Below are 15,176 nucleotides of genomic sequence, written 5' to 3'. Positions count from 1 at the left end.
CAAAGAATTATGAAACATTTATCTACTCCAAAGAAGCCTAAAATCTAGATCAAGATTTGCACACTTAAAAAATATGTAAAAAAGTCAGAAAACATATAGACAAAGTGGTTACTTCTGGGTGGGTTATAACTAATATTTATTTTCTTCTTTTTACTCATACACTTAAAATTTTTGCAATAAGCATATATTCATTTCTTTTTTTATTTCAACATTTTTAGTAATACTTATGGGAATATAATATGATAAACCCATTCTGGAAAAGTTCATGTTTATAGCAGTCTTACTTGTAATATCCCCAAACTGGAAACAACCCAGATGTCCCTTAACAGATGAATGATTAAATAACCTGTAGGACATCAATATCATGAAATATTTCTCAGCAATAAAAAGGAGCAAACCATTGACACATACAACAACCTGAATGAATCTCCAGAGAATTAGACTGGGTGAAGAAAGTCAGTCTCCAAAAGTTGCATACAGGATGACTACATTTATATAAAATTTCTGAATGACAAAATTATAGAAATGGAAAACAGATTAGTTGTTGCCAAGGGTTAAGGAGAGAGTGGGAATGGGAGGGAAGTGGGTATGGCTATAAAAAGGCAACATGGGTATCCTTGTGGTGATGGAAGTGTTATGTATCTTCTTGTATCAACATAAATATCCTGGTGTGATATTGTGCTATAGGTTTTCAAGATGTCACCATTGAGAAAACAGGTAAAGAGTACACAGTATTACAATTTCTTATAATTGCATGTGAATCTACATTTATCTGAAAATTGAGTTTAATTTTAAAAAATACTTATGTCCATGGGACTTCTCATCCTGACAAGAACTATTAGTCCAAAAACAAAAAGACTAATAGTTTTTGTCAGGATAAGAAATCCCCACAACTTTTGGCTGTGAAAACCAGTGTAGATTGTTATGAGTGAGATGGAGGGTGGCTGGGATCTCAAGCTCTCCTCTTAAAGAGCCCGTGTACAAACTTATTCCTTGACAGACTCACTCACTCTGAGCTCCAGCTCTGGGGAAACACCTTGAAAGGTACCAGGGAAATACGAGGACAAATTAAATTGTCTGGCTATAGGAAAGGACAGAGGAGAGACAGCTTGGGGCAGCTCTTTTTTAATGGAAAAGGTGGTAAACATCCAACCTAGGGAGGATAAAAAGGTGGTAAACATCCAACCTAGGGAGGATAAATGAAGATAGAGAAAATTTACCTGTCATGAATAGAGTTGATATAAAGGTTCACAAACCAAGTGAGAGAGTACTGGTACATGGGATCAATGTTAGCCAGGTCTGCAATGCTAAAGAATAATACTGATGAATGTTTAGCAATGGGTCGATAACCTTCTCGAGACTCTGCTATTTTGAGTTCTGTTTTTTCTGCAATCTAGAAGAAGAAAAAAAAAAATCAATATTCAGAAATAGGAAATGTGTTTTAATTATATTTTTTTCATATAATCAAGTTTATATTTTAAACAACACCCATCTAACTCAATGACAAAATTATGAAAGTATAGTTTATAAGATAGAGTTTTATTGTGCTAAAAGCTAGAAAGAGAGAGAGATGAAGGAAGGGAGAGAGGGAGAAAGGGAGGGAAAGGAAAGAGAAAGAAAGAAAGATAGAAAGGAAGGAAGGAAGGAAGGAAGGAAGGAAGGAAGGAAGGAAGGAAGGAAGGAAGGAAGGCAGGCAGGCAGGCAATGGAAGAAAGGAAAGAACTATTGAAGGAGGGAAGAGGAAGACCAGAGGGCAGAAAGGAGAAATGAAAAAAGAAAAATAGCTTTACAAATTAAAGGTGTGATTACTTACCAACCATTTCTCTCTTATTTGAGGAATAACAGATTGTCAATCTTTGCTTATTCTTTGCCTGAATCTGACATGTTTCTACTATAATCACTCACCCTTTTTTACTTTAATAGGTCAGAGATAGAGAGGGAGGAGAAAAAGAGAGAACAAGGGCGCACTTGTGTATGTTTAAAGTGTCAATATGTGCACCAGAACCCAGTACAAAATCTGGCAAAGTAGGTATTCAGACATATTTGTTGATTGATAGTTTTATACATTTAAAATACCTTTTTTCAACTAGCTTCTGGTATGTTTAACTTTTCTAGACTTAATAGGGGTGTATATACCCAACCCTAAAAGAAAAAACTTCTCCAGAATAACAGCTCTTCAACTGGCAACTCCATCTGATAGGTTAATATTCTACAGGAAAAATGTGTAGAGGATTTTTCCATTCCACTCTCCCTTCTTTGGAAATGCTAGTCACAGACTCTGCTGAATGAGTGTGCTTGTTGTGCACGTTTATATTGAATGATCCCGTTTGTGACTCACTCAATCAAGTGGTAGAGATAGAATCAGATCCAAGATAAGCTTTTTACCCCCAATTTCTCACCCTCTAAGAGCCTCAGAAATTGAAGTTAAGTGGCACTGGGTATTAATGCTAAAAGGTAATGGGACTAGAGTTGGTTTCTATGTGCAAGATAAATGTAGGAAGAAATAGATAAAAAACTTTTATAGAAGAAATCAGTCTTCAAATGGAGTAGAGAGAAGGGCCACATAAACTTAGAGAGAGGCAGAGAGACAAAGAGCATAGAAACTTAATTTATTAAGCTTTCTATTTATTCCTAAGGCTTGTATATACTTTCTATAATTGGGAAAATTGTATCTTTTTATTTGAGCTAATTTGAATGGGTTTCTGTTCCTCGCAAACAAATTTTCCCCAAAATTATACCGTAGAACCACAACTAAAAGTAAGTTTTGAACCTCAACTTTGGATTGTAAGTAAAACAAAGTTATCAACGATGAAAATTAATGACACTTAATATGAGAAAGCATTATCTTAGTATTCACATTTAAAATTCCTGTTATTTAAACTTTAATTTTTCAGCTCAAATGCCATTTACCATTAATGGCAATAGCAATCAAAAATAATCAGCAAATTTTATTATTTTTAAACAGTGAATAATAATTTAACTCAAGTTCTATGGCTTGATCTGCAGTGCATTTATGTATTTGCTGAACTTGGCTGCATATATGAAATGCTAGACTCAAGAAATACAAACATACTTTTCGATTAATTATCATTCATGGCCTAAAATCAAAGAACAAGACATTTTCTAAGAAATAAACATTGTCGACTATATGATTTTAAAACAAAAGAATTATTTTGCAAAAATTTCCTGGCTGTGATATTTATATATATTATACTATCGTAATATTTATTTACATATACTATACTATTTTGATTCCAGGAATCAAAAAGACTAAACTTCAGTCAAGAAAATTTTGGGGTAAAAGTGGGCTTTGAAACCTATAGAACAAATTCTTAAAGTTTTGTTTGTGTTTGTTTAATCTTATAGGTTGGGATAAATAGGAAAAACAGATTTTAGAATATGTGGGGGAACTTTTCTCTGAAGAGTTTTTCTTACATTGTATGGGTAGAAGTCAGAGCCAGATACAGAGCATATTTTGGATCAGAATATATAATGAATTTAAAACTATGTTTGTAATGATTAAGAGGACCCAGCCACAAAGAGATTATAATTTATTACATTTCTCTCTCTGTAAGATAAAGTACTTGAACTAATAAATACTTATACCTCATTTCCTCCTTGAGTTTCAATAGGAAATAAGCTGATAAATGCTTCCTATCCTTTCTCCCCTTTGAAAAAACATTATAGTGAGGGGTCAATGAGAAGTTGTTTCTGCTCTGATAGATAGAAATTGGAAAGGGAGAGACTTTATAGAATATCTCGGCCATGGTCCCCAGATTGGGGGCTGCCATAGGATATTACTTTCGGACACTACTGTTTTGGCTCTTCTGATGTGAGAAACAAACAAATGAAAACAAAACAAAAAAAAAAACAAAAAAACAGTACACCTGAACAGAAAATAATTACCATCACATTCATGAAAAACTAAACCCATTCCAAGGGGAAGGTGCCTAGGCCTTTTGAAAGTCTTCCACTCCAAAGCTCGAGTGCATTGTAGCTTGTACTAGGGAGCAGCAGAAGGATGGTGCGCAAATAGTGAAATTTCTATTAGGTTTTTCAAATTTTTTAATTTCTCTAATATTAAGATGTTCTTAATTCATTGGTGGGCCAAGGAGGATTGAAAGTTCTGTAAATCAGTGAGAGGCTTGGTTCATTCCTCTGCCAGAGGCTCTGTTCATTCCTCTGGCAACCAAATCAAAGTTGTGACAGAAACAAGGAGCAAACAGCAAGGAAAATTGCCTGGGAGCTAGATGAACAAGCCATACAACTAGGGAGAAATCTAAGAAATCACCTTGCAACAGCATAAGGTAGGAAGGGATGAGGACATGAGGCTGCCCAAACCTGAGCGACTGAATGAGACGGAGGCAGTGGCAGCTGTAGTGGCAGCTGCAGACGCCTCTTAAAGGGGCTGTGTCCCTGAGCAGACTTTCGCAGTGACGGACCTGCTCTCTCTGAGCACCAGTGCTGGTTTGGCTGCTCAGGGACTTACAGGGCAACACTGAGTTGTCAGAGTGAGAGCCATGGTGAGGCTCTTTCCCCCAGCAGAAGTGCCAGCGGTGTCCATTATTCTTCTGTTGAGCCCTTCCTGCTCCCAGTGCTCAAACTCAGCGCTGCCATAGCAGAGACATCAAACTGGATAACAGAGGTTGCTCTGCCCAGATGATTCCCTGAAACTCTGCCTCTTCTTACATGGGCCCCACCCAAGCCACATCCAGGTGTATCCTCAATGAGTCAGGTGCTCCTTGCTGAGTAGCACCAAGATGCACACTGGTGGCAGCTGGCCTCGGTTTCTGGTGTAGCTTTTTGAGGGAACTATATGCACAGCATCTGAGGATTGCTTGCTAAATTTTAACAGGTGACCCCGGACGGGTAGAGGCTTGGGCTAAATTTGGCTTGCAGCTGAACCCCTCTCAGGACTGTGCCACTGGACATCTACTTCACAAAGACATATTAATAAGACTGGGAGACTTAGGAGCTTTGCTTAGTACATAGAAACAGAAACAGAAAGGCAGCCAAAATGGGAAGACAAAAAAGCAGAAACCATATGAGGGAACAGAGATCCAGAAATAATGGAGTCAAGCAATCTAACAGATGCAGAGTTCAAAACATTGGTTATAAAGATGCTCAGTGAACTTATGGGAATGGTAGATGAATTCAGTGAAAACTTCAACAAAGAGATAAAAAAACCATAAAAATGGAAATGGAAATCATAAAAGGGAACCAGTCGGAAATGAACACATTATCTGAGATGAGAAGTATATTAAATGGAATAAACAAAGGAATAAACAAAGTGAATAAAGAAGAGGATCAAATAACCTATATAGAGGATGGGAAAGCCAAGGACACTCAATCAGAATGGCAAGAAAAAAAAAGCCAAGACTATATTAATAATCTAAGGAGACTATGAAACACTATTAAAGATCAAAATATCTGTGTCATCAGGGTACCTGAGGGAAAACAAGATGTTGAACAGCTATTTGAAAAAATGATGAAAAACTTTTCTAACTTGGTGAAGGAAATAGACATAAAACCTCAGGATGCTCAGAGAGTCCCCAAAACCAGGAACCCCAAGAGGCCCACACCAAGACACATCATAATTAAAATGCCAAAGGTTAAATACAAAGAAAGAATATTAAAGTGGCAAGAGATAAGCAGATAGTTACCTACAAGGGAGCACCCATAAGATTGGCAGCTGATTTCTCAAAAGAAACTACGCAGGACAGAAGGGGTTGGCACAAAATATTCAACAGGATGAAAACCCAGGATCTACAACCAAGAATACTTAACCAGCAAAGCTATTATTTAGAGTTGAAGGACAGATCAAGAGCTTCCCAGACAAAAATAAGCTAAAGGAATTTATCAACACCAAGCCAGTATTACAAGAAATGTTGGAGGGATTTCTTTAAGAAGAAAAAATATGTATCAAAAACAGGAATAAAGAATGGTAACAACTACATTCTTATCAACAAGTACCTCAAATGGAATAGAATTAAGTACTCCAACCAAAAGAGAGAGTGGCTGAATGGATAAGAAAACAGGATCCCTACATATGCTGCCTGCAAGAGACTCACTTCAGATTAAAACACACACATAGACTAAAAGGAAGGGGATGGAAAAAGATATTGCCTTGATAGACCTAGAGGGTATTGCATTGAATGAAATGAATTGGATAGAGAAAGACAAATATTGCATGATTTCACGTACACGTAGAATCTAAAGAACAAAATCAACAACGACAAAAGCGGAAATAAACTCATAGATACAAAGAATATTTTGAGGGATACTAGATGGAAGGAGGGTAGGGGAGAAAGAGATTGAGAGGTGCAGGTGGATGGTTGCAGAGTAGACATGGGGATGTAGAGTATAGCATGGGAAAGATGGTTAATAATGTTGGAATGAATATGTAGGGGAGAGGAGGGATGCTAGATTTGATGGAGTGAGTGCTTTGTGAGTTGTGTGGATCTCTGATCAATATGCTGTACAGCTGAGGCTGGTGTGTTGTATACCAACTATAAATAAAAAAAAAAACCTCATTGAATTGTACACTGTAAAACAAAAGAAAAAGAAAGTTCTGCAAATCCATAAAGTTAACCTACAGAAGTTATTTCATAATATTACTCAATTGTGTGAGCTTGGGCCTCAACTACTCTTTCTGGGCCCTAGTTTTCTTAACCATGAAATGCAAAAGATGACTGATAGCTAAGGCCTCTTCTACCTATAACATTGTGGGATTCTATTTAAAAATATGGAATATAAAAATGCCATTTGGCTGTGATAGATGAATTTACAATTAATATAGTATTGGCTATGGACCACTTGTCTTCCTTCCTCTACCTTCCACCCTCAACTCTCATACCTTTCTCTCTGAAAAATGACTAGGCATTCTCAGAAGAACATCCTTATTAGTTCCTAGAAGCATTTACTGTCCAATTAACCAGCAACTACCTCCACACATCTTAAGCTCCAACCAGGGACAGAGGCAAGCCAAATTCTCAAACTCAAGTTTTCAGGTGAAGAGTCAGTTAAATTTGGATGAACCTTACTAGCTTCACTTACTTATGCAATAATAAAAAACATATTTTTTAAAGTTTCATTCTAAATTTATTTCTTCGGTGTAGAGATACCATATAGATCAGACCAGGTTTTGAATAACTCAATAGTAAGATATATTCTCTTGTGAGTTTAAAATTAGTTTCTATGTTTTGGTATTTTATGAATTCTTTTACTTTTCCAGTAAGCCTACTACAGCACTTTATTCAGGGACTAGGAGTAAACTGGAATCTTAATCAAAAGATTTCTAGGATTCTCTTTTCACCTGCTGCTTCTTTGTTATCTCATTGGACATCATTTTAGCAGAGTCTAAGACTTTAATTGCACTTTCATCTTCTAAAATGTTCCCTTCTGAAGATGACAATGTTTCCAAAATTTTTTTCTCTATATCTTTTAGCTGTTTCTGATTAGCTGCAGACTGAAGAATAAGAGCATTTCTTTCCTCTTCTAATTCTGGTCTAAAAAAGATAGAAACATTTAGTCTAAATTTGTATTTTATCTAAATTCATATCTAAAAATTAGATATCACAATTTTGTAGACATTTTAATAATTTTGTACACATGTAACACAAAGATGATTAATCTCTTTATGATAAATAAGGAAAAAAATTACTTCCATTCATATAATAAATTGAGAAATTCAAGCAAAAACAAGCATTAATCGTATGTGTGTAAAATGTGACAATAATCTACTATAGTAATTCTAAGAATATGTTAAGTTTATCCATGTGGCTTAGCCAGTAAATGTGAGAATAAGAATGTAGAAGAAACTCAGAGTATAAAGCTTCTTATTTATTCCTTGACTTTGTCCTATTCAGTCTCATTTTCAATCTCATTTACAATAGCAGACATAGAAAGAATGATTTGTCATCCAACTGGCTCTTCAAGTAAAAAACAAAATTGGCATTAAACATATTAGTAAAGATGGTATGAAACTTCAAAATAACATAATTCACTATGTTATAGAATATGTTATGACATGGTTCGCTTTTGGATACTATACAAGTGGGATTCAAATACTGGAAGTAACAAATATACCTCATGGTTACATATTTTCACTTATAATTTAATGTCATGTAATAAACTACTCGATAATATTATATTAAGCTTCAAGGTGGAATCAAAGATTTCCTTCAGGGAGCAATTCTTTACTAGTAGATCTTACAGGTATATTTTCCTCATTAAAAAAATTACACATGCTAGTAATGAAAAAATACATGAGTTATGAAGAAAATAATAATAATTATCCATAATCTTAGTACCCCCAGGGATGATCATTGTTAAAATTCTGGTGTATTCTTTCCCAATCTTTTTTTGTATATATGGATATCCATTTATACATTAACTTTTTTTTACAAAATATTACCCATACTGTATATTGTTCTGTATCCTACCTTTCATTTTTATCTTAAGTATTATTAACATTCCGTATATGTCTTTGAACATGTTTCTGATTTTGCCTATATTACACATTCCTAGGGGTGAAATGTTTTGTTCAAACAATGAGATATAAGTCAGAAATTATGACATGTCACCTGAATCTACTACCCATACTAAGGACCCAATATAACATGCTTGACTTATAACTTACTTTTTATAGAATGGCTGTTTAAAGGATTATATATGATTTAATTTATAATAACAAAATATAAAATTTGACAAGGTTTGGAAATAATCACATAAAAGTATTAATGGCCTACAAATATTCTTCTATAGGCCATCTGGAAGCATCTAAGAAAATACATACCTCTCCTTTGCAACAACAATACCTAGTAACTGATCTTCAAGTCCTTCTGGAGTTATCATAAAATTGAGCAAAGACAGCTTTGTAGCCAGCTCTGGCATATAGTGTGGATTTCTCAGTTTTGTGGTAATATAAAACTTGAAATCAAAGGAGTACTCAATAATAATCTCACCAAGTCTGATGCAATCAACACCACCTATATTTCAGAAAACAAATGACTAGTAAGTAAGCCAAAGTTACACAGCCCTTCCCCCTATGTTCAGGGCTTTCCCAGGTTACCAGTAATTTAAAGTAGAATATAGGTGTGACGAAAGTCACAGACACAAAGGCAAGTAAGCAATTATACAGCAGGACTTATTAGTTCTAGGAAGTATAAGACATTTTCTCTGTTGTCATGGAGCCTTCTAAATCAAGATTCCTTTGGATCTTACTTACAATTTTCAGTCATGATTCCAAAGTTATTTGTATATGACTAAAGCTCTTAAAAAGTACTTTGTGTGGCCCATGGTCAGAAGATAAAAGAATTTCAGGCTGGCTTCAACTTCTTTATATTTTCTACTGAATAACAGTCTAGATAATAGTGGTTAAGGAAATGAAGGAAGGGCAAGGTATTTATTTTAGAATATCTGAACAAAGTTCATTCCTTATTCCAAATTTACTTTCACACATAACAAAGACACAGATGTTCTGAATTATTAACCAATATTAATAAATTTCTGTAGTGCTTTTCTTGCCTCCAAGATAAGCCTCAAAGATAATACAATCATCTTTCAGTTCTACCAACTAATATTAATTGAATTTTACCTTGTTTAAAAGTTTGTCTAAGTAGTAAAGGCTCCAAAGATGGATCCAGTTCTTCACCAACATTTTCTAAAAGAAGCGGAGTTCCAAATTGAATACAGTTTTCCAGTGTTCTCATATAGTCTGAATCTGACAGCTTAATAACACTAAGCTGATTTTCTTTTTCAGAGTTTTTGATCCATTTATTGGCTTGACCTTGGGGGTCAATCATTAATGGCCTAGAATATAATAAGAAAAATTCTGAGGAGAATAAATAGATGTTGAGATTTAAATAAATCTCTTTAAAAACAAATACAATGTGTTTCACATACATTATCAGGATTAATCTGCACAAAAGTCCTGTGAGAAAATAGTGAGAAGGAGTTTTATTCTCATTTACTTTTGAAATTAAAAAAAAAAACAAAACACCTCAGTCTCAGGGAGTATTTTGCCCAAAGTTCCATGGTTACAAAATTAGTTCAAAGTCAGAAGGAGGATCTTATAAACCTATAAACTGTACTCTTTCCAATATAACACATTGTCTTCAAGGTAATTTTAATATATAACATCTGTTAACATACTATAAAGAATAATTCTATATATCTGATAATTTAAAGTAAGAGATCTACTAGCTTATAATGGATTTCCTTAGGTTATGGGTAGAGCCATAAACTAAGTACCCAAGTTTAGTCTGGTATATATGTGAGATCTATTTAGAAATTTTTTCTGTTTAAGTATGGTAAAGACTTTGTGTTCAAGAACATATGATTCATGGGGGTTCCAGTCAAGATAGTGAGGTAGGTAAACACTGTGTTTGCTTCCTCCCATGACTGCATTAAAATTACAACTAAATTAGAACCACCAACCTAGAGAACCATCTGAAGACTAACTGAACAAAACTCCTATAACTAAGGATACAAAGAAAAGGCCACACTGAGACTGGTAGGAGGGGGCAGAGGTGTGAAATGGGCTGATCCCACAACTATATGTGGTGATTGAGCACCAGGAGGGATATCTTGGCTGTAAAGTTCCCCAGAGAAGTGAGGGTGCCCAACCCCACACCAGGGCTCCCAGTCAAGTTTCCAGTACTGAGAAGAAGAGTCCCCACAAAATGTGACTGTGGAAACCAACAGAGATTCTGACCATCTGGGTGAGACAGAAGGCTATTGGAAATGCAGACATCCTTTTAAAGGGCCAGTGCACAGATTCATTTGCTCACAGGCATTCATCCTGGGCTCCAGCAGAGGGACAGCCGCTTGGGAGGCATCGAAAATATACAGGGAAAGACTGAGTTGTATGGCTCCAGGGTGAGGGCTGGAGGGACAGCCACCATTATCCCTGCTTTAAGCCCTCCTCTTATGTAGCCTAGAGGTGGGTGCCATCTTGACTGTGTTGAGCCTTCTCCCTACACAGCCAAATCTGAATCTGCATTGGCCTGATGAGATCCATCTTAGTGACTCCCTGAAACCCTGCCCCCATAACTCTCTCATTGCTAGAGGCATTTTTGTGGTTAGGCAACAAGAACCACCCCCACACTCTTGGCAGGAGGATCCTTCAGCAACAATCAACCAGCACACCTTCAAAGACATTATTGGTGGTGTGAAACCAGCCCTGACCCAAGCTGCAGTATTTCTTGAACAAATCTTGGGGATCTGTGGCCCAAGGCAGATTGTGGCTAACTTTTGTGTGATCTGAGACTTTTGCTAGTGGTCACAGGCTTAGCACTGGCATCATATCTGAATCTGCACTAACCTGGGCAATACCATTTGCCCCACTCTGGTGACTTGCTAAGACACCACCTTACCATATTCTCATACAGCCCAAGGCTCTTTCAGTTGCTGAGTCTTATGGATAGCTGGCAGGCAGCCTCAGGCCTTGGGGTACCCTGGGCCTTTTGCTGAGCTGCCCCAGGCTTGGAACTAGTTGCAGCTGGCCTCGGTTCACAGGTGGCCTCTCCTATGAGCCTCCAGATCCAGTATAGACAGTGACCATCTGCAGATAGCTTTGTACCTTCTACCAGGCAGCCCTGAGCTGGTCACAGGCAGTGGCTAGCCTTGGCCTGCATGGGAGCCCCTTCTAAGGGGCTCCAGGACCAACACACCTGGAGGCTGGCATCAGACCACAACAGAGCACCACCTGATTAGCTCCACAATCAAAATACTATTCTCAACAGGCACGTGAGCCTGCTGTGGTGCATCCCACTCCATGGGGTCAGCCCCCACACAGCAGCTCATACTCTGTAGGCATGGCCAATCCTCAGACAGTCAGCTTGAGAGTCAATTCCACCCACTGATGTGCCAACAGTAATTAAGGTTCAACTACAACAGTAGGGCACACACAACCCGCACGAGGGACTCTCCTGGAGCACTGGCACAGGTGATCAAAGAGACTGTGCCACTGGGCCACACAGGGCACTTATTACATAAGGCTGCCCAGCCAAGACTCAGAGACATAGCAGATCTATCTAATACATAGAAACAAACACAGAGGGGCAGCCAAAATGAGAAAACAAAAATACATGTCCCAAATGAAAGAACAGGAGAAAACTCCATAAAAATCTAAGTAAAATGGAGGCAAGCAACCTACCAGATACAGAGTTCAAAATACTGGTTATACGGATGCTCAATGAACATAGAGGAAGAATAGATGATCTCAGTGAGAACTTCAACCAAGAGATAGTAAGGATATAAAAGAATATAGAACCAGGGTGTAGGGGAAGAGTCGGGGGTGGGGGGTAGATGAGTTAAAAGGGATCAAATATATAAAATTGGAAGTTATATAAATTACATCAAGTGAATAAAAAAAATTAAAAAATTGCCCTGCTCTCAAAAAAAATAAAAAATAAATAAAAGAACATAGAAACCATAAATAAAAAATAAATAAAAGAACCACTCAGAAATGAAGAATACACTAGAAGGAAACAACAACATATTAGATAAAGCAGAAGACTGAATCAGTGATTTGGAGGACATGATAGCAGGACACACCCAATCAGAACAGCAAAAATAAAAAAAAGTTTTTAAATGAGGATAGTTTAAGGGACCTCTGGGGCAACATCGAGCATAACAACATTTGTATATAGGGGTACCAGAAGGAGGAGGGATGGAGAAAGGGAGAGAAGGAGAGAGAGAGAGCACATGCATGATCAATTAGGCAGGGGAAGGTGGTGTGGACTGAGAATCTATTTGAAGAAATAATGACTGAAAACTCCCCTAAGCAGGTAAAGGAAATAGACATATAAGTCCAGGAAGCACAGACAGTCCCAAACAAGATGAACCTAAAGAGGCCAACACTAAGAAACATCATAATTAAAATACTAAAGGTTAAAGACAAAGAGAGAATCCCAAAAGCAGTAAGAGAAAAGCAGCTAGTTACTTACGAGGGTACTCCCATAAGATTGTCAGCTGATTCAACAGAAACTTTTTAGGCCAGAAAGGACCAGCATGAAATATTGATAAAAAGCAAAGACCTATAACCAAGACTACTCTACCAGAAAGGCTATCAATTAAAATTAAAGGTGAAAGTTAGAACTTCTTAGACAGGAAAAAGGTAAAGGAATTCATCACCACCAAGCCACTATTACAAAAAATGTTAAAGGGAATTCTTGAAGAAGAAGAAGGTGGTTGGGGCTGAGGTGGGGCGGGAGACATAAATACGAATAATAAAATGGCAATAACTATGTACCTATCAATAATCACTTTAAATGTAAATGAATTAAATGTTCCAATCAAAAGACATAGGGTAGCTGAATGAATAAGAAAACAAGACCCATACATATGCTGTCTACAGGAGATCCATTTCAAATTGAAAGGCACACACAGACTGAAAGTAAAGAGATGAAAAAAGATAATTCGTGCAAATTGAAATTTAAAAAAGCGAGAGTAGCAGTACTTACATCAGACAAAATAGACTTTAAAACACAGGCTATCATGAGGGCATTATATAATGATAAAAGAATCAATCTAAAAAGAGGATAAAATCCTTCTAAACATTTATGCACTGAACACAGGATCACCTAAATATATAAAGCAAATATTAACTGACATAAAGAGAAAGATCAACATTAATATAGTCATAGTAGGGGACTTTATCACCCCATGAACAACAATGGAAAGATTGTCTAGACAGAAAATCAACAGGGAAACAGTGGCCTTAAACGACTCACTAGACCAGACGGATTTAATTGATATTTTTAGAGCGTTCACTTCAAAAGAGTGCACATGGAACATTTTCCAAGATGAACCACATGTTAGGCCAAAAAATAAGTCTCAATAAATTTAAGATTGAAATCATATCAAGCGTCTTCTCTGATCTCAATGGTATGAAACTAGAAATCAATTACAAGAAAAAAAACAAAAAATATACAAACACATGGAGGCTAAATAACATATTACAATAAATGAGTTTCAATGAGATCGAGTAAGAAATCAAAAATTACCTTGAGACAAATGAAAATGAAAATACAATGACCCAAAATCTATGGGACACAGTGAAAGACATCCTAAGAGGGAAATTCATAGCAATACAGGCCTACCTCAAGAAACAAGAAAATCTCAATGAAGCAATCTAACCTTACAGATAAAGGAACTAGAAAAAGAAGAACAAAGCCCAAAGTGAGTAGAAGGAGTGAAATGATAAAGATCAGAGCAAAAATCAATGAAATAGAATCTAAAAAAAAATTACAATACAAAAGATAGATGAAACCAAGAGCTGGTTCTTTGAAAAGATAAACAAAATTGATAAACCTTTAATCAGACTCATCAAGAAAAAAAGAGAGAGGACCCCAATTAAAAAAATCAGAAATGAAAGATGAGAAGTGATAAGTAACTCTACAGAAATACAAAGGATTATAAGAAAATACTATGAATAATTATACACCAACAAATTGGACAATCTGGAAGAAATAGGTAAATTCTCAGAAACATACAATCTTCCAAGGCTGAATCAAAAAGAAACAGAAAATTTGAACAGAGTGATTACTAACAAAATCAAATCAGTAATCAAAAAACTCCCAACAAATAAAAATCTGGGACCGAATTGCTTCACAGGTGAATTTTACCAAACATTCAAAATATTTCAAAAAATTCAAGAGGAAGAATGGCTCTCAAGCTCCTTTTATGAAGCCAGTATTACCCTGGCTTGAAAATCAAAGACATTACAAAAAAAGAAAATTATAGGCAGATATCTTTGATGAACATAGATGCAAAATTCCTCAACAAAATAGCAAACCAAATTCAGCAATACATTAGAAAGATCATATGCCATGATCGAATGGGATTTATTCCTGAGATGCAAATTTGGTTCAATAGCTGCAAATTGATTAATGTGATACACCACAGTGACAAGTGAAAAGATAAAAATTATATGATCATATCAATAGATGCGGAAAAAGTGGTTGACAAAATCCAGCATCCATTTATGATAAAACCTCTTAATAAAGTGGAAATAGAGGGGACATACCTCAACATAATAAAACCATATATGACAAAATCATAACCTACATCATAATTAATGGGGAAAATCTAAAAGCATTTTCCTTAAGATCAGGGACAAGACAAAGATGTCCACTTTCACCACTTTCATTCAACATAGTATTGGAAGT

At 36.2% G+C, this 15,176-nt stretch overlaps 1 protein-coding gene across 1 annotated transcript in view; it reads right to left on the bottom strand.

Annotated features, from left to right (window-relative positions):
• Positions 1–15,176, bottom strand: part of DNAH12 (dynein axonemal heavy chain 12) — a 200,616-nt gene that overhangs the window by 29,106 nt on the left and 156,334 nt on the right. The window contains 4 exon segments of the mRNA XM_025050737.1: positions 1,221–1,393; positions 7,316–7,508; positions 8,798–8,990; positions 9,599–9,813. Of these exon segments, the coding sequence (XP_024906505.1) occupies positions 1,221–1,393; positions 7,316–7,508; positions 8,798–8,990; positions 9,599–9,813 (774 nt within the window).

The sequence above is a fragment of the Pteropus alecto genome, unplaced genomic scaffold (genome assembly GCF_000325575.1).
Source record: "Pteropus alecto unplaced genomic scaffold, ASM32557v1 scaffold75, whole genome shotgun sequence".
In the NCBI taxonomy this organism is placed as follows: Eukaryota; Metazoa; Chordata; class Mammalia; order Chiroptera; family Pteropodidae; genus Pteropus; species Pteropus alecto.
Note: the sequence above shows the minus strand (reverse complement) of the source record. Positions and strands in the feature narration are given on the sequence as shown.